This window comes from Oncorhynchus keta, chromosome 34 (assembly GCF_023373465.1).
Source record: "Oncorhynchus keta strain PuntledgeMale-10-30-2019 chromosome 34, Oket_V2, whole genome shotgun sequence".
In the NCBI taxonomy this organism is placed as follows: domain Eukaryota; kingdom Metazoa; phylum Chordata; class Actinopteri; order Salmoniformes; family Salmonidae; genus Oncorhynchus; species Oncorhynchus keta.
The window spans coordinates 66,754,991-66,777,605 of record NC_068454.1 but is presented as its reverse complement, the minus strand read 5'-3'; the positions used below and the strand labels follow the sequence as shown (position 1 = coordinate 66,777,605).

At 49.4% G+C, this 22,615-nt stretch overlaps 2 protein-coding genes and 1 pseudogene across 4 annotated transcripts in view; all 3 read left to right on the top strand.

Moving 5' to 3' along the window:
• The first annotated feature begins 5,082 nt into the window (after nt 1-5,082).
• Nucleotides 5,083-9,131, top strand: LOC118367724 (tubulin beta chain-like; annotated as a pseudogene).
• Nucleotides 9,132-10,136: 1,005 nt separating this feature from the next.
• The window catches only part of LOC127915186 (mediator of DNA damage checkpoint protein 1-like), a 29,221-nt gene continuing 16,742 nt past the window's right edge, over nt 10,137-22,615 (top strand). Inside the window, exons 1-8 of one of the 3 annotated variants that reach the window (XM_052494485.1) lie at nt 10,137-10,256; nt 10,493-10,634; nt 11,048-11,695; nt 12,119-12,197; nt 12,371-13,719; nt 13,937-15,096; nt 18,712-18,873; nt 19,034-19,216. In XM_052494485.1, the coding sequence (XP_052350445.1) occupies nt 10,505-10,634; nt 11,048-11,695; nt 12,119-12,197; nt 12,371-13,719; nt 13,937-15,096; nt 18,712-18,873; nt 19,034-19,216 (3,711 nt within the window). In that variant the 5' untranslated portion in view covers nt 10,137-10,256; nt 10,493-10,504. Of the gene's footprint in view, nt 10,314-10,492; nt 10,635-11,047; nt 11,696-12,118; nt 12,198-12,370; nt 13,720-13,936; nt 15,097-18,711; nt 18,874-19,033; nt 19,217-22,615 lie in introns of all 3 variants that reach the window. The other 2 variants (XM_052494487.1, XM_052494486.1) reach the window with 2 other exon arrangements.
• On the top strand, nt 15,103-18,705 carry LOC118367723 (capping protein inhibiting regulator of actin dynamics-like). Its single transcript, XM_035751349.2, has one exon. It carries the CDS (start codon nt 15,415-15,417, stop codon nt 17,359-17,361), a length of 1,947 nt encoding a protein of 648 aa, XP_035607242.2. The 5' UTR covers nt 15,103-15,414; the 3' UTR covers nt 17,362-18,705.

Below are 22,615 nucleotides of genomic sequence, written 5' to 3'. Positions count from 1 at the left end.
CTCACAAGGCAGGCAATACGCTCGACCTCATCTTTACTAGATGCTGTTCTTCCACTAACCTCATTGCAACTCCCCTCCAAGTCTCCGACCACTACCTTGTATCCTTTTCCCTCTCGCTCTCATCCAACACTTCCCACACTGCCCCTACTCGGATGGTATCGCGCCGTCCCAACCTTCGCTCTCTCTCCCCCGCTACTCTCTCCTCTTCCATCCTATCATCTCTTCCCTCTGCTCAAACCTTCTCCAACCTATCTCCTGATTCTGCCTCCTCAACCCTCCTCTCCTCCCTTTCTGCATCCTTTGACTCTCTATGCCCCCTATCCTCCAGGCCGGCTCGGTCCTCCCCTCCCGCTCCGTGGCTCGACGACTCATTGCGAGCTCACAGAACAGGGCTCCGGGCAGCCGAGCGGAAATGGAGGAAAACTCGCCTCCCTGCGGACCTGGCATCCTTTCGCTCCCTCCTCTCTACATTTTCCTCTTCTGTCTCTGCTGCTAAAGCCACTTTCTACCACTCTAAATTCCAAGCTTCTGCCTCTAACCCTAGGAAGCTCTTTGCCACCTTCTCCTCCCTCCTGAATCCTCCTCCCCCCCCCCTCCTCCCTCTCTGCAGATGACTTCGTCAACCATTTTGAAAAGAAGGTCGACGACATCCGATCCTCGTTTGCTAAGTCAAACGACACCGCTGGTTCTGCTCACACTGCCCTACCCTGTGCTCTGACCTCTTTCTCCCCTCTCTCTCAGATGAAATCTCGCGTCTTGTGACGGCCGGCCGCCCAACAACCTGCCCGCTTGACCCTATCCCCTCCTCTCTTCTCCAGACCATTTACTGAGACCTTCTCCCTTACATCACCTCGCTCATCAACTCATCCCTGACCGCTGGCTACGTCCCTTCAGTCTTCAAGAGAGCGAGAGTTGCACCACTTCTGAAAAAACCTACACTCGATCCCTCCGATGTCAACAACTACAGACCAGTATCCCTTCTTTCTTTTCTCTCCAAAACTCTTGAACGTACCGTCCTTGGCCAGCTCTCCCGCTATCTCTCTCAGAATGACCTTCTTGATCCAAATCAGTCAGGTTTCAAGACTAGTCATTCAACTGAGACTGCTCTTCTCTGTATCACGGAGGCGCTCCGCACCGCTAAAGCTAACTCTCTCTCCTCTGCTCTCATCCTTCTAGACCTATCGGCTGCCTTCGATACTGTGAACCATCAGATCCTCCTCTCCACCCTCTCCGAGTTGGGCATCTCCGGCGCGGCCCACGCTTGGATTGCGTCCTACCTGACAGGTCGCTCCTACCAGGTGGCGTGGCGAGAATCTGTCTCCTCACCACGCGCTCTCACCACTGGTGTCCCCAGGGCTCTGTTCTAGGCCCTCTCCTATTCTCGCTATACACCAAGTCACTTGGCTCTGTCATAACCTCACATGGTCTCTCCTATCATTGCTATGCAGACGACACACAATTAATCTTCTCCTTTCCCCTTCTGATGACCAGGTGGCGAATCGCATCTCTGCATGTCTGGCAGACATATCAGTGTGGATGACGGATCACCACCTCAAGCTGAACCTCGGCAAGACGGAGCTGCTCTTCCTCCCGGGAAGGACTGCCCGTTCCATGATCTCGCCATCACGGTTGACAACTCCATTGTGTCCTCCTCCCAGAGCGCTAAGAACCTTGGCGTGATCCTGGACAACACCCTGTCGTTCTCAACTAACATCAAGGCGGTGGCCCGTTCCTGTAGGTTCATGCTCTACAACATCCGCAGAGTACGACCCTGCCTCACACAGGAAGCGGCGCAGGTCCTAATCCAGGCACTTGTCATCTCCCGTCTGGATTACTGCAACTCGCTGTTGGCTGGGCTCCCTGCCTGTGCCATTAAACCCCTACAACTCATCCAGAACGCCGCAGCCCGTCTGGTGTTCAACCTTCCCAAGTTCTCTCACGTCACCCCGCTCCTCCCCTCTCTCCACTGGCTTCCAGTTGAAGCTCGCATCCGCTACAAGACCATGGTGCTTGCCTACGGAGCTGTGAGGGGAACGGCACCTCAGTACCTCCAGGCTCTGATCAGGCCCTACACACAAACAAGGGCACTGCGTTCATCCACCTCTGGCCTGCTCGCCTCCCTACCACTGAGGAAGTACAGTTCCCGCTCAGCCCAGTCAAAACTGTTCGCTGCTCTGGCCCCCCAATGGTGGAACAAACTCCCTCACGACGCCAGGATAGCGGAGTCAATCACCACCTTCCGGAGACACCTGAAACCCCACCTCTTTAAGGAATAACTAGGATAGGATAAGTAATCCTTCTCACCCCCCCCCCCTTTTAAGATTTAGATGCACTATTGTAAAGTGACTGTTCCACTGGATGTCATACGGTGAATACACCAATTTGTAAGTCGCTCTGGATAAGAGCGTCTGCTAAATGACTTAAATGTAATGTAAATGTTGACGATGGCAGTATTATCAGCAGCACCTGTCTTTTTACTAAATAGTCTATGGGCCCAGGGTTGGGTTTATATTAAGCTAACATGGAATTGTTTTAAGATAGTCATACCAAGGATCATTTAGCTATTAGCTATTTAATTTAGTATTTTAGGACGCCTGTAGGTATATTTTTTTTGTAAAGTGTTGGTCCCATGTTTCATGTGCTGAAATAAAAGATCCCAGAAATGTTCCATATGAACAAAAAAATATTTATCTAAAATTTTGTGCACAGATTTATTACATCCCTCTTTATGAGTATTTCTCCTTTACCAAGATAATCCATCCACCTGACAGGTGTGGCATATCAAGAAGCTGACTAAACAGCATGATCATTACACAGGTGAACCTTGTGCTGGTGACAATAAAAGGCCACTCTAAAATGTGTAGTTTTGTTACACAATGCCATGAATGTCTCTAGTTTTGAGGGAGCATGCTATTGGCATGCTGGTTGCAGAAATGTCCACCAGAGCTGTTGACAGATAATTTTAATTTCTCTCCCATAAGCCGCCTCCAACATCCAACCGGCCTCACAAACGCAGACCATGTGTGAGCGGTTTGCAAGTGTCAATGATGGCAGTGGGATTATGGTATGTGCAGGCATAAACTACGGACAACGAACACAATTGCATTTTATCAATGGCAATTTGAATACACAAAAATCGTGTCACGAGATCCTGAAGCCCATTGCAAGGCCCATTTAAAAAAAAATGTATCTGTGACCAACAAATGCATATCTGTATTCCCAGTCATGTGAAATCCATAGATTAGGGCCTAATGAATTCATTTTAATTTCCTCCTATGAACTGTAACTCAGCAAAATCAATGAAATTGTTGCATGTTGAGTTTATATTTTTGATCAGTATATGAAACATTGAATTTGGCCTTACTGCTATTAGCCCATACACATGCATTGAATAACAGATGTATACGTGTGCTGCCATCCTGTTAGAAGGTAACAGATTATTTTATTACAATGGTTCAATTGGATTTTCATTGTGTTCAATGGTGTTATTTGCCCCCTAGTGGCGCTTTCTGGTACTTAGAAAGACAACGCAAACGGGAAGTTCAGAATTTGTTTTGCACGCATAGAAGCAGCTACAAACAACGCTACGGTGCAGGTCTTTCAATGTAGTTATTTCTTGTCACGCTTCAGTCTTGGAAAAATATTTGTTTGTAAGTTTGATTCAAGCATTTAGCTAATGATGATAATCTTGTTATTGATAGAGTTTCTTACATATCAATGTTGGTTGCATTTACTCACAAATTGCAATGCCTTTTGTGTATGTCGTTAGCTGTATTACTTTGCTCATGCGTCATGCAAACGAATTGTAAAATATACAATACTGTAGTTTTGTTACTGTTTTTAGTGTAATATGCTTTGTTATTCTACATAGATGGTTATACATTATTAGAGTAATGAAAGGAGCAATTACCATATGGTTAACAATTAGCTATATGGTTTGGCATCATGCCAGATGCATGGTACCTTAGCGCGTGCTTTGTATTTATGCAACTTCAAATGTTTAATGTACAGCTACAGTATGTCGGTGTGAATTGAACACTAAAGTATATTCTTTTCTGTATTTTGCAGTTTCACAACATAAACGTTTTCAATATATTGTAGCGACCCGCACAGACAGCTAGCTGTGTGTTATGTGTTAGGCTAGGAGGTGGTTGTGTTGTACTGACCAGTACCCGGTGTTCGCGGGGTCCGACCTGTCAATCAACCTGCTATCTGCCAATCACGGGAATGCCTGGAATGTTCTGATGCCGGGCATCCTGGTGGTTGGCGGAGTGGCGTGGAGGGGGGTTGGGCAGGGGGGTGGAGCATTGGAAGTTAAGACCAGGTTCAGCCTTTGTTCTCTCTCTCTTACGTCTGGGCTTCACAAGAGAAGGTCACGCACGATTGGCTTGTGGGTTATCTGTCATCTATTTGGCGTGTGCTACGGCCCAAACAGTAGCCTGTGTAAAGTTGGTGTAATAAACCGTCAATTCGTAAACTCAAGCCTCTGTCTGGACAATTGTTAATTTATGATCTAGTCAGGTCGTTACAATATTCATTCAAGAAAAGTCACGCCTTGGGAGTTTTATTGAAGACTTAGTTGTTAGCTATCTGTCTAGTTTTGCATGGGAACGCAACTCAAGGGCAGAATAATACGTGTAAAAACAGATATTCCAAACATTTATAAAGATAGTCAAACATTTAATAAAAGGGAAGCATGTTTTGAAGTGTCTGTTCTATATCTGAGCGATATAAGAAAATTCCGATTTTTTAATTTTTTTTATCATGGAATGTTTTTTTCATGCCCAGAACATGAGGGCCCTTGCTGATGTGAGGTCTGAGTCAATTTCATATTCTGTCCGCCAGTGTATTGACCACTATGGTGTTACATTCCGTGCTTGATTTGGGCCGAATTTGTCCAGTGCGCCGTACCCGCACTTCTAATTTTTGGGAAATTGCGTTCCAGCTCCTCTACAAAACAAAGTAGCCTATCGCTGATCCAGATTCACACATCAAGGCCAAAAACGTTGATCAACGCGGAATATAGGCGGTATCTGCATTGAATAGCAATGGAGAGTGGCCATTCATTTCCTGATTCCGCTTTGTTCAAGTTTATTTGCCGCCAGTAGGCTGTTTGAGACTGGATTGAAAATGCACCAACCTGAATGCACATGATGCGCTGTTCCAAGTTGTTAAATGAGGGTTTGTAAGGTCATGGCAATTAGTTAAATCATTTTTGTGAATGTAATTCATGAAGGCACACTTTTAAATATTATCAATCACTTAAAAATCGACATATTAGCCATTATCAGAATGACTCTTCTGTGCGTGTATGTGTGTGCTGCTTGTGTGCCTGTGCGAGTGGACCGTTCCTCGAGGAGAGAGCGCGCGACATGCCAGCAGCAGGTATAAAGAAATGACAGACAACAGATTAAGTAGATGGCCAATTCAAAGCATCACTTGTAGCAGTTATCTTGCTAGTTAACTATAGCTAACTAAGCATTCATGTCGTTGTCACCTTTCCACCGGCACTAAATAAATCTGTACTGTTGGAAAACTGGGATTCCCATCTATTAAATAGTAACCATGTAATTGCAACAACGTCTAAATATATTCTAAGAATGGCCTGATTGAAAAATAACTTTCTGTACATAGATCTTCCCTGAAACATGAATATTTGAGCATTATATATGAACATGTCTAGTTAGATCCCTGATTCATTGAATGGGGGAATAATTGAATAAAGACAAAAGTATGTGGTTGTAATGTTGAAATATTTTATATCAAGGCTGGCAACCATCCTCCAGGATAACTACTGCAGGCTTTTGTTCAAGCCCTGGTCTAACCACCTTGTAGCCTAAACATCAGCTGCTCAACAGGACCTTGATAGGCAGATTTGGGTGTTTCAGGGCTGGATCAATAGCCAAGCCTTCACACCCAGGAGCTCTGAACTCATGAACGTTTGGTTATTGGAGAAGTCATCAAAAATAAGAATGAATAACTGAATAATCAGAGGTCTCTACAGCATTATGTAATTTGTGAATTTAGGTGAACATAATCTAATGGACCGTCTTGGTAAAAGACAGCTCCTGCCCTTCTTTTATTCCAAGTAAAGCACTGGTTACATTTGGTTTAGTGAGCCAAGAATTTCCTGTTGTTTTCATCATACTCCACAACAAGAGAGACAGTGATTTCAGACATTTCGGCTCATGCTTCAGTCTTTGTTTGCTATGTATTCCTCTCTCTATAAAACGTGTGGCATATGTACAAAATGCCCAGGAAACTGATGTGCTGTCATTCATTTTGTGTCTGTAGGTCTGGGAGGTGATCAGTGATGAGCACGGGATCGACCCCACAGGCACCTACCATGGAGACGGCGAGCTGCAGTTGGACAGAATCAGTGTCTACTACAACGAGGCAACAGGTACCACACCCCTAAATCTATTGCCATGATCCTGCCACATTTGAATATGTAGCATATTTAACCCAGTCTATATGGCCCTGCTGGTGGAGAGTTGTTTTAGTAATGGTTTCCTACAGTATTCACCTGATGTCTTTTCCCTCCTCCCCTCTGTCTCTGTCTCTCATGGAGGTGGTAAATATGTGCCTAGGGCTGTCCTCGTGGACCTTGAGCCTGGCACCATGGACTCTGTGAGGTCCAGACCCTTTAGACAGATCTTCAGGCAGACAACTTTGTGTTTGGTAAGTGGACATACATCCTGTTTGTATGTAATGGTTGGGGATGGATATAACAGAAAATGTTTCAGCTAGTGAGTGTGAAAAAGATATGTTAGAGCTGGGCACCCAAGAGAACCCCGTAGAATGGGGGCTATTGATTACTATATTTGTTTCATATACAATACAAGTTAAATGTCTTCTCCTTCCTATTCTTCCCTTCTCCCCTTCCTTCAGGCCAGCGTGGTGCTGGTGACAACTGGGCAAAGGGCCACTACACAGAGGGAGCAAAGCTGGTGGACTCTGTCCTGGATGTAGTGAGGAAGGAGTCAGAAAACTGTGACTGCCTGCAGGGCTTCCAGCTCACCCACTCCCTGGGTGGAGGCACGGGGTCAGGCATGGGCACCCTGCTCATCAACAAGATCAGAGAGGAGTACCCTGACCGCATCATGAACACCTTCAGCGTGGTGCCCCCACCGAAGGTACTGTCATGTCAGCCATACTTGCAATTCAGATCACTGCGGCCAGTTGTGCACTGATTTAGCAGATAAACGTGTATTGTTCAAATGCTTTTAATATCTTATAGTAAAAAATATATATAGAGCCTCCCAGGTGGCGCAGTGGTTAAGGGTGCTGTACTGCAGCGCCAGCTGTGCCACCAGAGACTTTGGGTTCGCGACCAGGCTCTGTCATAACCGGCTGCGACCGGGAGGTCCGTGGGGCAACACACAATTGGCATAGCGTCATCTGGGTTAGGGAGGGGTTGGCCGGTAAGGATATCCTTGTCTCATCGCGCACCAGCGACTCCGGTGGCGGGCCGGGCGCAGTGCACGCTAACCAGGGTTGCCAGGTGCATGGTGTGGCTGGCTTCCAAGTTGGATGCACGCTGTGTTAAGAAGCAGTGCGGCTTGGTTGGGTTGTGTATCGGAGGACGCATGACTTTCAACCTTCGTCTCTCCCGAGCCCATACGGGAGTTGTAGCAATGAGACAAGATAGTAGCTACTAACAATTGGATAACACAAATTTGGGGAGAAAAAGGGGGTAAAAAAAATATATGTATATTGAGTGTTTCTTCTTTGTACATAATTTTTCTAGTGCTTCAATGCAAAGGTACTTAATGAGGCAGAAAATATAAAGTACTCTAATCTCTCTGTTTCTTTCCAGGTATCAGACGCAGTGGTAGAGCCGTACAACACCACCCTCTCCATTCACCAGCTAGTGGAGAACACAGACAGAGCTTTGAATTTTTAAAAATTGTACCTTTATTTTACTAGGCAAGTCAGTTAAGAACAAATTCTTATTTTCAATGAAGGCCTACGAACAGTGGGTTAACTGCCTGTTCAGGGGCAGAACGACAGATTTGTACCTTGTCAGCTCGGGGATTCGAACTTGCAACCTTTCGGTTACTAGTCCAACACTCTAACCACTAGGTTACCCTAGTGATTGTATTCGAAGGGCCAAAATGAAGCTGTGAAACCACATGGGAAAAAACCTCAAAGTAACTTAGAAGCAAGACAAAGTTAAAGGGGTCCCAAAACCAATGTTCTGCATCGACAACGAGACCCTCTATGACATCTGCTTCTGCACGCTCAAACTGACCACGCCGACCTATGGTCACCTCAACCACCTGGTGTCAGCCACCATGAGCGGCGTCACCACCTGCCTGCGCTTCCCTGGCCAGCTCAAGGCTGACTTCCGCAAACTGGCCGTCAACATGGTGCCCTTCCCCCGTCTGCACTTCTTCATGCCCGGCTTCGCCCCCCTCACCAGCAGGGGCAGCCAGCAGTACCGTGCCCTCACCGTGCCCGAGCTTACCCAGCATGTGTTCGACGCAAAAAACATGATGGCCACCTGCGACCCTCGTCATGGCCACTACCTTACTGTGTCTGCAGTGTTCCGGGGCTAAATGTCCATGAAGGAGGTGGACGAGCAGATGCTTAATATCCAGAACAAGAACAGCAGCTACTTCGTGGAATGGATCCCCAACAATGTGAAGACCGCTTTCTGCGATATCCCACCCCGTGGTCTAAAAATGTCTGTCACCTTCATCGGCAACAGCACAGCCATCCAGGAGCTGTTCAAGCGTATCTCTGAGCAGTTCACTGCCATGTTCCGCCGCAAGGCCTTCTTGCATTGGTATACTGGAGAGGGCATGGACGAGATGGAGTTCACTGAGGCAGAGAGCAACATGAACGACCTGGTGTCTGAGTACCAGCAGTACCAGGACGCCGCCGCTGAGGAAGAGGGAGAGTTCGAGGAGGAGGCTGAAGACGATGACCCTTAAAGACAGAGCTTTGAAGATGAAGATTGTATTCGTAGGGCCAAAATGAAGCTGTGAAACCACATGGGAAAAAACCTCAAAGTAACTTAGAAGTAAGACAAAGTTAAAGGGGTCCCAAAACCAATGTTGAACATTTTTTTTATCTCATGGAAAATATTATTGAAAATTAGACACACCCCTTGTGACTGCGAATAAATGAACTAATATTCATCTCTTGTTTGTCCTCATTTGTCCTGTATCAATAGACATAATGTTTGACTGACAGATGTTGCAAGTTATCATTCCATCCACATTGTGAAATCTGAGATAGAAAGATATGTTTTTTTTTGTTGAGTACTGTGAGTGCTTTGAGTCACACAGTTTGATACACTAGGGAGGCTGTTGATGCATACCATCATCATGGGCCAGAGAGGAGGAAAGTTAGTTATATCATTGGAATAACATTAAACTCACAGCATGTGAATGAACACATTCTTCCATTATGAAAACATATTACAGGCCCAAAGCAGCGCTATTCCCCGCTATGACAACCAGAGTAGCATCTGGATAAGATTAAGTGCAGCAATAAGGCTTGAACTGCCTCAAAATCGAACAAAACTATGAATATTCATGAACACAATAGAATAGGCCTATATTAGTAATGATGCAATAGCCAGAAAAGTATATTTAAGAATGGTTTGCTCTTACTCTTCCCATTCGATTGTTATAATATAAAATGAAACACCATAAGGGAACATTAATGAGTTGGGAAGTGTGTACCCAGAGTAATGCATTCAAATAATACACGTTCATAAATGAAACAGAGAACAGACACTAGAGAGGTGAAATGGCTGTGTAAACACTGATGCAAATGATACCGGATCCAAAACTATCCGAATAATAATGGAAAGATTCACTATAATAAATTCCTATAATTCCTATAATAAAAGTAAAATCTCATTGGATCGCTCCGAAAGGAGAAAGGGCGCTTCAGTGGAGGATACACGCCCCTCTGTCTATCCAGCGCGGTAAAATGTAGTCGAATTTGTATTGCATGGCCGGGTATCCAGGGTGGGCGGAGTTTGAACATTTTAGACCATTCCATTGGTCCTTATGTCAAATCTCGAGTCACCCGGAGCGCCAAGAAATGCCCAAGTCATAACATTCATGTCCAATCAAATCCTTAATTAAGATGATCGAGGTTCTTTTTACCCAATCATCACAAATAATAGCATAACTGACAGCCGTTTCGACCAATAATCTTATGGACCCGCCCACTAAAGGCGGGCAGATATTCTACCGGAAATGCAAATGTTTTTCCTCGTTCGAAATGCATGCACAGTAAGTCTGGTGTTTTAAAGAAAAAGTGAATATCCATTAAAAATGTGTTATTTTATGGTAATTGGTGGCCTTGTTTTACTGAATAAGTCATAGTCAAATTTAGAAACGTTCTGCTAACTTAGCTTGCTAGACTATCTTCTAACGTTAGCCAGCCAGTGCATCCCGATAAAACAATTTAGCTGACAAACTAATGACTGCTTTGCTGCCATGTTTTCTGTCCCTTTGGCTGATTTTAGATTGAAGGGTGAATGGAGGCAACACAGCTGATCGATGACTCAGTATTGGAAGAGTCAGAGGAGGAGGAGGAGGATGGAGCGATGCGAGGAGAGCCACTGGCAAAACTCAGGGTGTTAAAAAATGAACACATCTCAGAGACTGGTGAGTAGAGCCCTGTTATGTCCCCAGCCTTTCTATAATCTTTAAACCTTTACAAATACTCATAGACTTGTACAATATCTGGCATTCTGTTGCATGCATTTGCTTTCCCTCTTACTTTGTTTCATCAACACAAGATTTGAGATATTCAGCAGGTAGCCTAGTGGTTAGAGCGTTGGGCCAGTAATCGAAAGGTTGCTGGATCGAAGGTAAAAATCTGTTGTTCTGCCCCTGAACAAGGCAGTTAACCCACTTTCATAGTAAATGAGAATTTGTTCTTAACTGACTTGCCTGGTTAAATAAAAAACTTGTTTGTCAAGGTTTTTCATGAAATAGTGATGTTAGTTTATGACATGTTTATATTTGCTGCTAAAAGCAGTATTTTATTGATACTCCCCCCTCCCCCTCTTTCTCAGAGTTGCCTCTCTACCAGGGAGAGAATGTGTTGGGTCGAAACCCAAACTCCTGCTCCCTTCCCCTCATGGCACCTTCTGTATCCAAGCAGCACACCGTCATCTCCATCTCAATGTTTCGCGGCAACCGTTGTCGTGGCAACGTTGCCGGCATGGAGACAGAGGCTTTAGTGTGGGACCTGGGGAGCATGAATGGGACAAGGAAGGGCCGGACCAAACTGACCCCTCACGTCCGCTACGCTCTGACTGATGGAGAGTGTGTGGTAATAGCTGACATCCCCTGCCAGTATGTCTCTGTGGACCAGAGGGGGGGACAGGGGCACATGCAGAACCTGACCAACGCACACTCTGGAAGGGGAAGGAAGACAGGGCCAGACAGGAAGGCCCAGTTCAGAGGAAGCCCTAGCGGCCAAGGTCTGGGACGAGAGACTGGCACACCGAAGACTGAGAGACCGACTGAGGGTAGAGGAGTCAATGGAGAGTTGGGGGCACCATTGTCGACTGAGCTGGGTGGAAAAGGTAAAACTCGGGCCATACCCCTGTCGTTGGAACAAACCCCCACACAGCCTGAGAGGACACTGGTGCCTGAATCTGAGTCTGACTCCGACGGAGATCGAGAGGGACGGGGAGACAAACGGGGAAAGTACTTTGGTAAAATTATGTTTTTTGTTTCACTTGCTGTAATCTGATCTAGCTTTGTTGCAGTGTTTTGTAAATATCTATTTCTCCCCTTTCTCTACCTCTCACTTGCGTTCTCTCTACCTCTACCTCTCCCTCTCTACCTCTCCCTCTCCCTCTCTCTCTTTCATTCTCTCTACCCCTCTCTTTCGTTCTCTCTCTACACCTCTCTCTCTCTTGTTCTCTCTCTACCCCTCTCTCTCTACCCCTCTCTCTCTACACCTCTCTCTCTCTTGTTCTCTCTCTACCCCTCTCTCTACCCTCTCTCTCTACCCCTCTCTCTCTACACCTCTCTCTCTACCCCTCTCTCTCTACCCCTCTCTCTCTACACCTCTCTCTCTACCCCTCTCTCTCTACATCTCTCTCTCTCTTGTTCTTTCTCTTTTTCTCTGTTAGTCTCTGATTCTGACTCCCATGTGTCCAGTCCCACCTGTTCTACATTCCTCAGTCCTACAAACAAAGTTATTCCAGAGGGGTAAAGTTCCCATCCATCCATTCATTTACACTTCAGTAACCTGATATCATCACTGAACACTTAAGTATTGAATTATATTTTAAACTATATATATATATATATTAGAATACAGTGGGTGTTTGTATTCAAAGTGAAGTCACCTTTCCTTTCCTCACTCCCTCTGCTAAAAACAGACCCAAGAAAGTAGTGAGCTTCAGTGAGGAGGAGAGTGACATGGATGGACCGAGACAGCAGCCCAGGAGAAGAAGAGCACAAGTGATAGTGGACGACAGCGAAGAAGAGGGGGAGGGGAAGGAAGGCACAGAGGCACTAGGAGAGAAGGAACCTGGGAAAAGGACAAGAGGAAAAGAGGATGTGTCAGTGGTGAACCAGGTCAGTCAAGCTGAGAGAGATGGACCAATGGTGTCAACAGAGGACACATTTAACATGGACAGTGACACAGACGTAGAGGGAGAGGAGGAGATGGGGCTGTCTGCACCTGTAAAAAGTGTTAAGCCACCAGCCGTAACAGAACCTCCTACTACAGACTCTGACCCAGGCCAGATCCACATGGACAGTGATACTGATGTGGAGGAAGGAGATACTATGGACGGTGATGCTAAGTTAATGCTAACTGCAGCCGATGTGGAGAGGAAACCAGTAGATTCTGTCCCAGTGGTGCAGCCAACAGAGATCCACCTGGACAGTGATACAGACGTGGATGATGATGATGTTGTTGTGTCAGACAGTGCTACCAATGTTACCTCCTTCATATCCGATCCGGCTGAGAAACCAGACGATCCTGCCCCTGCAGTGCCACCCGTAGAATTCCACCCAGACACTGACACAGATGTGGAAGAGGAGAACACAGACACACATTCCAAAACAGTTCCAGAATCAGATTCTAGTGGGGTCAGAACAGGGATTGCTGGTCCCCAGGAGATCCTTTTGGACAGTGATACTGATGAAGAAGACAACCCGTTTACCCCTCCGGCCAGCAGCAGAACGGCGGAGCTCCTTAATCCACCCACCAGTGTAGGACCTGCAGCTGCTGCTCCTCTGGAGATCAGGTCTGACAGCGACACTGACTTAGAGGAAGACGCCACACAGACAATGAACCTTCCTCCTCCTAATGTTGCCACGGTAACGGAAGACGCGGGGTTAGCATCTCGACAGGCCGTGCTTCCATCAACAACGACAATCGCTCTCAGGTCTCAGGACTCTGATGCTGACACAAATGCTGAGGAGGAGAGGTTGGAGCCCAAACCCCCCCGGTGTCGGCCCCCAGCAGGGATGGTCCCAGAGTCGGACCTCAGTGAGCCCAGTGACTTCATGGTGGACAGTGATACGGAGGAGGATGGACCAGGGGAGGCAGGCCAGGGACAGACTGCACGTCGGCTCAGAGAGGGGGCAGTTGGCCCCAGGCTGCTCCCCCTGGGAGGTTCCCCTGGCCCTCATCAGAAGTGCTCCACCCCTTTGGCATCGTCAGTACAGGAAGAAATGGAGACTCAGGCCTTCTTCAGTCCCTCTGACTCCTTCAGACGTAAGTCATTGATTGTATGGTTTGCATAAATCACGCCCTGAACCCTATGTAATGTACGGCCTTTGACCAGGGTCCATAGGGCTCTGGTCAAAAGTGCTGCACTATAACGGGAATAGGGTGCCATTTGGGACACAGGCATAGACTTTGACAAGAGATTATACATTTCCAGTGGAAACTGTGTTCATTTGTAACCTGTCTCTCTATCTTTCCTCCTCAGACCCAGCTCTCCCTCCTGTGCTGAGGCCTACAGCAGCATTGTCCTGCTCTGCGTCAGACAGCCAGGAGGACGATGACTTTGTGGTGGCCGAGACCCAGTCATTTGTGTTGGAGGCCCAGAACCAGGGCCATCAGAGCAGCCTTCCAGTGGAACCAACCCTGGATGCTACGCAGCCCTACGGTCTGGAGCCTTCCTTGGGGGAGGACCGGGAGGAGCAGCCCAGCCGAGGCTCCTTCCAGCTGGGTCTATCAGACAGCAGGGACCTCAGCCTCCAGGCCAGGGACCAGGCCTCAGGGAGCCCCCAGGCTTTCAGCTCCCCAGATAGGGATTCTGACCTGGAGGCCACCCAGACCTATGCATCTGGAGGTGGGAGAGAGGAGCCTGGCCTGGGCCAGAGGTCTGCTGTGTTCAGGAGGAACAGGCAGGTGGACTTTGTCCTGGTGGCAACACGGGCTTATGCTGCCCAGCCTCGCAGTGAGGAAGATGAAGAGGAGACCCCCACCACGTCTAATGTTGCTACGACTGAAACCCTGCCCATGTCTGCCTATGAGGAAGAGGAGGAAGGTTTGGTTGGGGCCATGCCCTCAACCCCAGTAAGGAGAGGGAGATCTGGAGGAGCGAGAGAGGAAGAGGAGCAGGAGACCCAGACTGGTGACGTGCTGATCAACCAATACCTCTCCACAGCTCAAACTCTGGACATGGTCCAGGAGAGTGATGATGAGGAGGAAGCCAAACCAGACTCACCCAGAGGAAGAGGACAGTCCCAAGAACAGACAGTAGACGAGGAAGAGACACAGACTGTCTGCTCCTACCTCTCCACTGCTGAAACCCAGCCCATGTTTACTGCTGCTGCTGCTGAGGATGATGACAATGAGGAGGAAGAACTCAAACCTCCATCACCCAGAAGGAGGGGAAGGTCCCAGAGAGGGAGAGTAGAAGAGGAGGAGACACAACCTAGTGAGTTCCTCACCAGCTCCCACATCTCCACTGCTGAAACTCAGCCTATGGCTACTTGTGACACTGAGGAGGACACCAAAGATAAAGGACCGGCTCAGAGAGAGCGAGGGAAAGAGTCGGAGGCTGGGACAAGCGGTGTCAGCAGTAGAGGTAGAAGAGGAGGAGAGGAAGAAGAGGAGAGCGCTGAGCCTCCAAAGACACAGGCAAGAGGGAAGGGGAAGGCTGTGAACACCGCAGGAGGCAGAGGGAGGAGAGGGAAGGGGAAGGCTGTGAACACCACAGGAGGCAGAGGGAGGAGAGGGAAGGTGCTGTCTGAGGAGGGAGAGAGTGAGAAAGAAGAAGAGGTGGAGGTGATTGAGCAAGGGAGAAGAGGAAGAAAGAGTGTGAAACAACAGAAAGAGGGAGAAAAAGAAAGACTTGAGAGGGAACAGAGAGAGGAGGAAGAGGGAATAGAAAAGGAAAGACAAGAACAGGCTGAGAAGGAACGGTTGCAGAAGGAAAAGGTAGAATCAGAAAGGGTTATGCAGGAACAACAGGACAGAGAGAGCATGGTACAGGAACTTAAAGAACAAGATGAGATATTAGAGAGGGAGAAAAGAGAAGAAACAGAAAGGATGGAGAGGGAGAAAAGAGAAGAAACAGAAAGGATGGAGAGGGAGAAAAGAGAACAGGAGGAAAGAGAGCGGCTTGAGAGGGAAAGGAAGGAACGAGAAGAGCAAGAAAGACTGGAGCGAGAAAAGGAGAGATTAGAGAGAGAAGAAAAAGAGAGAATAGAGAGGAAAGAAAGAGAAGAGAGGAAAAGACTGGAGAGGGAGAAAAAAGAGAAGCAAGAAAAATTGGAGCGAAAAAGCATGGAAATGGAAGCGCTTGTGCGATTGGAGCGAGAGAGAGTGGAAAGAGAGGAGAAAGAGAGAATAGAGGGAGAACAAGCAGAAAATGAAAGATTGGAGAAAGAGCGTAAAGAGATATTGGAGAAGGAAAAGATGAAAAGAGAAGAGATGAAAAAACAGGAGCGAGAACGACTGAAGAAGAACAAGGAAGAGAAGGAGCAATTAGACAGGGAAATAAAGGAGAGAAACCTGAAAGAAAAACTGGAGAGGGAGAAGGAAAGAGAAAAGAGGGAAGCCGAGGAGAAAGAAAAGGAGATTAAAGAACAACAAGCGAAGGAACAAGGAGAAAAACAAACAAAGAAAGACAACGAAAATGAGCCAAAAACATCCACTAGAGGACGCAGAGCAATGACCAGGAGAACCGTTATGGTTCCACCCACAACTGAACCACCAGCTGAACCTGATATTCTGTCCAGACAACCAGAACCAGTCCCAGCAAGTATAACTAGGTCTCGCTCTAACTCTGTCAGCTCTGAGAGATCCACCTCCAACATAGGTACCCAGGGGAGCAGAGGGAGAGGGGGGAGGAAGACCACCAGCACCACAGAGTCTGCCCCTGGTCCAGACAACCCCACCCGCAACAGCACCAGGAGACGGACGTTGGTCGGGACGGTTGTGGCTCCCCCTACTCCTGTGGGGGTCACAGTGCAGGACATTCTCTCCAGCGAACAGTTTGTTGCCAGGAGAACCCGCTCTCGCTCCAGCTCCACCAACTCCCACAGCTCCCTCAACTCAGAGGTGTCCACCAGTATCGCGGCAAGCGTGAGCTCTCAGAGCAAAGGGAGGGGAGGAGGGAGGAAGAAGACTGGAACAGAGTCTGTCTCTCCCAGTAACAGGCAGAGTGAGCAGCCTCCAGCCCTCAAGCCCACAGCCAGAGGCAGGAGAAGCCAGAAAGTAGAGGATTATGGTCCACACCCTGAGATTAATGAGAAGGCTGATTCTCAGGAGGCTGGTGGTACCACTAGAGGGCAGAAGAAAACAGACAAAACCAATGAGCCAGACCCTGTAGTAGCAGATGAAGAAACCACTCCAGCCCAGGTAACCGAGGACTCCCCCACTCCTAGAGGGAATGGAAGAGGCCGGGGCCGAGGCGGCCAGAAAGACAACACACCTGAACCTGAATCCACCACTACAACAGCAGGAGGGGAAACTCGGAGTGAAGAGGGAGTGGGGTCTAAAACAGGTGGGAGAGGGAAAGGGAGGAAGAGGGGGCTGGAAGAGGAGGAGGAGAGCAGTGAGTTCAAGGTTCCCCGGGGGAAAGCTAAGGTTCAGAGGGGAGGGAGACGCAGGGCAGCAGAGGAAGGAGAGAAAGAGGAGAAACATGCATCCACTCCAGCAAAGAGAGGCAGAACCTCCACTGCACAGGTGAAAAAGATAGCAGAGGAGGAGAAGAGTATGGAGGGACAGAGTGAGAAGATGGAAGAGGAAGAGGCTGGTGCTGTGCAGAGGAAAGTCCGAGGCAGGCAGTCGACGGTTCAGATAAAGAAAGAAGAGGAATCTGTTTTGGACTCTAATTCTGTGGTAATGTTCACTCTCCATCTGCTCCATCTCTCTCCCTCAGCCATGGGAGTACACTGATATCGCTCTCTCCCTCAGCCATGGGAGTACACTGACATCTCGCTCTCCCTCAGCCATGGGAGTACACTGACATCTCGCTCTCCCTCAGCCATGGGAGTACACTGATATCGCTCTCTCCCTCAGCCATGGGAGTACACTGACATCTCTCTCTCCCTCAGCCATGGGAGTACACTGACATCTCCCTCTCCCTCAGCCATGGGAGTACACTGATATCGCTCTCTCCCTCAGCCATGGGAGTACACTGACATCTCTCTCTCCCTCAGCCATGGGAGTACACTGACATCTCGCTCTCCCTCAGCCATGGGAGTACACTGACATCTCTCTCTCCCTCAGCCATGGGAGTACACTGACATCTCTCTCTCCCTCAGCCATGGGAGTACACTGACATCTCACTCTCCCTCAGCCATGGGAGTACACTGACATCTCACTCTCCCTCAGCCATGGGAGTACACTGACATCTCACTCTCCCTCAGCCATGGGAGTACACTGACATCTCTCTCTCCCTCAGCCATGGGAGTACACTGACATCTCACTCTCCCTCAGCCATGGGAGTACACTGACATCTCTCTCTCCCTCAGCCATGGGAGTACACTGACATCTCTCTCTCCCTCAGCCATGGGAGTACACTGACATCTCGCTCTCCCTCAGCCATGGGAGTACACTGACATCTCACTCTCCCTCAGCCATGGGAGTACACTGACATCTCACTCTCCCTCAGCCATGGGAGTACACTGACATCTCTCTCTCCCTCAGCCATGGGAGTACACTGACATCTCACTCTCCCTCAGCCATGGGAGTACACTGACATCTCGCTCTCCCTCAGCCATGGGAGTACACTGACATCTCACTCTCCCTCAGCCATGGGAGTACACTGACATCTCGCTCTCCCTCAGCCATGGGAGTACACTGACATCTCTCTCTCCCTCAGCCATGGGAGTACACTGACATCTCTCTCTCCCTCAGCCATGGGAGTACACTGACATCTCTCTCTCCCTCAGCCATGGGAGTACACTGACATCTCGCTCTCCCTCAGCCATGGGAGTACACTGACATCTCACTCTCCCTCAGCCATGGGAGTACACTGACATCTCACTCTCCCTCAGCCATGGGAGTACACTGACATCTCACTCTCCCTCAGCCATGGGAGTACACTGACATCTTTGCATAACAACCCTAGTAATGAATTAAGTGGTTCAATGTGCATAACTGTCAGTTTGTATACACCCTGTATTACTGAATAATGGTACTCTCTCTCTCTCTCTTCCTCTCGTCCCCCTCTCTTTGCTTCTCTCCTCCCGCTCCTGCTCTTCCCCCTCTCTCTCTTCCACCCCCTACCCCTCTCCGGTTCAGGTGCCCCAGACCCCTACAGGTAAGGGCAGAGGTAAGCGTAGGGCCCCTGTGGAATCATCACCGTTTGCCAAGACCCCTCGCTCCTCCTCTGCCTCTCCCCTGTCCTCTCTCTCCTCGCCTGGGACACTGTGCCGAGCTTGGGCCTCCACGCAGTCCTATAAGGTAAGCTAATGGACGTGTGTGTGTTTAGTGTCTGTGTGTTAGAGCATTTAATCTCTCTGCACAGTAATGTATGTGGGTTTTGAAAGCCCTCCCTTCCTCTTACTCTCTCACCCTCATTCTGTCCCTCCTTTTGTCCTTTGACCCCCCCCCCTCCTCTAAGGTGTTGTTTACAGGAGTGGTGGATGAGGAGGGGGGAAAGGTGGTGTCTCGTCTGGGGGGCAGCCTGGCGAAGGGCGTGGCCGACATGACCCACCTGGTGACTGACAGGATCCGACGCACCGTCAAGTTCCTGTGTGCTGTGGCCCGTGGCGTGCCCGTCGTCACCACTGATTGGCTGGATAAGGTTAGTCCCTGCCCCCCCCCCACCAGGAAGTGAAGATGGATGACCTGAAGATTGTAAAAATAGAATGCACATCCCTGTTATGTGTAATGGGGTGGTTGGAGTCAGAGCCTATTTTTTTTGTTCACTGTACTTTCTATTTCGCTCTCTCTCTCTCCGACACACACGACCTCTTTTCCCCTCCCAACACCGCACACCTCTCTCTCTCCGACGCACACTGCCTCTTTCCCCCTCACGCACCCCTCTCTCTCTCCGACGCACACTGCCTCTTTCCCCCTCACACACCTCTCTCTCTCCGACGCACACTGCCTCTTTCCCCCTCACACACTCTCTCTCTCTCCGACGCACACTGCCTCTTTCCCCCTCACACACCCCTCTCTCTCACCGACGCACACTGCCTCTTTCCCCCTCACACCTCCCCTCTCTCTCTCCGACGCACACTGCTTCTTTCCCCCTCACACACCTCTCTCTCCGACGCACACTGCCTCTTTCCCCCTCACACACTCTCTCTCTCTCTCTCTCTCTCTCTCTCGACGCACACTGCCTCTTTCCCCCTCACACACTCTCTCTCTCTCTCTCTCTCCGACGCACACTGCCTCTTTCCCCTCACACACCTCTCTCTCTCTCTCTCTCTCTCCGACGCACACTGCCTCTTTCCCCTCACACACCTCTCTCTCTCCGACGCACACTGCCTCTTTCCCCCTCACACACACCTCTCTCTCTCTCTCTCTCTCTTTCTCTCTCTCCGACGCACACTGCCTCTTTCCCCTCACACACCTCTCTCTCTCTCTCTCTCACACTGCCTCTTCACTTTCTTTCCCCCTCACACACCCCTCTCTCTCTCCGACGCACACTGCCTCTTTCCCCCACACACCCCTCTCTCTCACCGACGCACACTGCTTCTTTCCCCCTCACACACCCCTCTCTCTCTCTCTCTCACCGACGCACACTGCCTCTTTCCCCTCACACACTCTCTCTCTCTCTCTCTCTCCGACGCACACTGCTTCTTTCCCCCTCACACACCCCTCTCTCTCTCACCGACGCACACTGCCTCTTTCCCCCTCACACACCCCTCTCTCTCACCGACGCACACTGCCTCTTTCCCCTCACACACTCTCTCTCTCCGACGCACACTGCTTCTTTTCCCCTCACACACCTCTCTCTCTCTCTCTCTCTCTCTCTCTCTCTCTCTCTCGCACACTGCCTCTTTCCCCCTCACACCTCTCTCTCTCCGACGCACACTGCTTCTTTCCCCCTCACACACCTCTCTCTCTCTCCGACGCACACTGCCTCTTTCCCCCTCACACACCTCTCTCTCTCACCGACGCACACTGCCTCTTTCCCCCTCACACACCTCTCTCTCTCTCCGACGCACACTGCCTCTTTTTCCTCACACCTCTCTCTCTCTCCGACGCACACTGCTTCTTTCCCCCTCACACACCCTCTCTCTCACCGACGCACACTGCCTCTTTCCCCTCACACACCCCTCTCTCTCACCGACGCACACTGCCTCTTTCCCCTCACACACTCTCTCTCTCTCCGACGCACACTGCTTTTTCCCCCTCACACACTCTCTCTCTCACCGACGCACACTGCCTCTTTCCCCCTCACACACCCTCTCTCTCACCGACGCACACTGCCTCTTTCCCCCTCACACCTCTCTCTCCGACGCACACTGCCTCTTTCCCCCTCACACCTCTCTCTCTCTCCGACGCACACTGCCTCTTTCCCCCTCACACACCTCTCTCTCTCACCGACGCACACTGCCTCTTTCCCCCTCACACACCTCTCTCTCTCTCTCCGACGCACACTGCTTCTTTCCCCTCACACACCTCTCTCTCTCTCCGACGCACACTGCCTCTTTTTCCTCACACACCCCTCTCTCTCCGACGCACACTGCCTCTTTCCCCCTCACACACCCTCTCTCTCACCGACGCACACTGCCTCTTTCCCCCTCACACACCTCTCTCTCTCTCCGACGCACTGCTTCTTTCCCCCACACACCTCTCTCTCTCTCTCTCTCTCTCTCCGACGCACACTGCCTCTTTCCCCCTCACACACCCCTCTCTCTCACCGACGCACACTGCCTCTTTCCCCCTCACACCTCCCTCTCTCTCTCCGACGCACACTGCTTCTTTCCCCTCACACACACCTCTCTCTCTCCGACGCACACTGCCTCTTTCCCCCTCACACACCCCTCTCTCTCACCGACGCACACTGCCTCTTTCCCCCACACACCTCTCTCTCTCTCCGACGCACACTGCTTCTTTCCCCCTCACACACACCTCTCAATTCAATTCAATTCAATTCAAGGGCTTTATTGGCATGGGAAACATGTGTTAACATTGCCAAAGCAAGTGAGGTAGACAACATACAAAGTGAATATATAAAGTGAAAAACAACAAAAATTAACAGTAAACATTACACATACAACAGTTTCAAAACAGTAAAGACATTACAAATGTCATATTATATATATATATATATACATACACAATGTACAAATAATTAAAGGACACAAGATAAAATAAATAAGCATAAATATGGGTTGTATTTACAATGGTGTTTGTTCTTCACTGGTTGCCCTTTTCTCGTGGCAACAGGTCACAAATCTTGCTGCTGTGATGGCACACTGTGGAATTTCACCCAGTAGGTATGGGAGTTTTTCAAAATTGGATATGTTTTCGAATTCTTTGTGGATCTGTGTGATCTGGGGAACTCTCTCTCTCTCCGACGCACACTGCCTCTTTCCCCTCACACCTCCCCTCTCTCTCTCCGACGCACACTGCTTCTTTCCCCCTCACACCTCCCTCTCTCTCTCCGACGCACACTGCCTCTTTCCCCTCACACACCCCTCTCTCACCGACGCACACTGCCTCTTTCCCCCTCACACCTCCCCTCTCTCTCCGACGCACACTGCTTCTTTCCCCCTCACACACCTCTCTCTCTCTCCGACGCACACTGCTTCTTTCCCCTCACACACCTCTCTCTCACCGACGCACACTGCCTCTTTCCCCCTCACACCTCCCCTCTCTCTCTCCGACGCACACTGCTTCTTTCCCCTCACACACCTCTCTCTCCGACGCACACTGCCTCTTTCCCCCTCACACACGCCTCTCTCTCTCTCTCTCTCTCTCTCTCTCTCTCTCTCTCTCTCCGACGCACACTGCCTCTTTTTCCCCTCACACACACCTCTCTCTCTCTCTCTCTCTCTCCGACGCACACTGCCTCTTTCCCCCTCACACACCTCTCTCTCTCTCTCTCTCTCTCTCTCTCTCTCTCTCTCTCTCCGACGCACACTGCCTCTTTCCCCCTCACACCCTCTCTCTCTCCGACGCACACTGCCTCTTTCCCCCACACACCTCTCTCTCTCCGACGCACACTGCCTCTTTCCCCCTCACA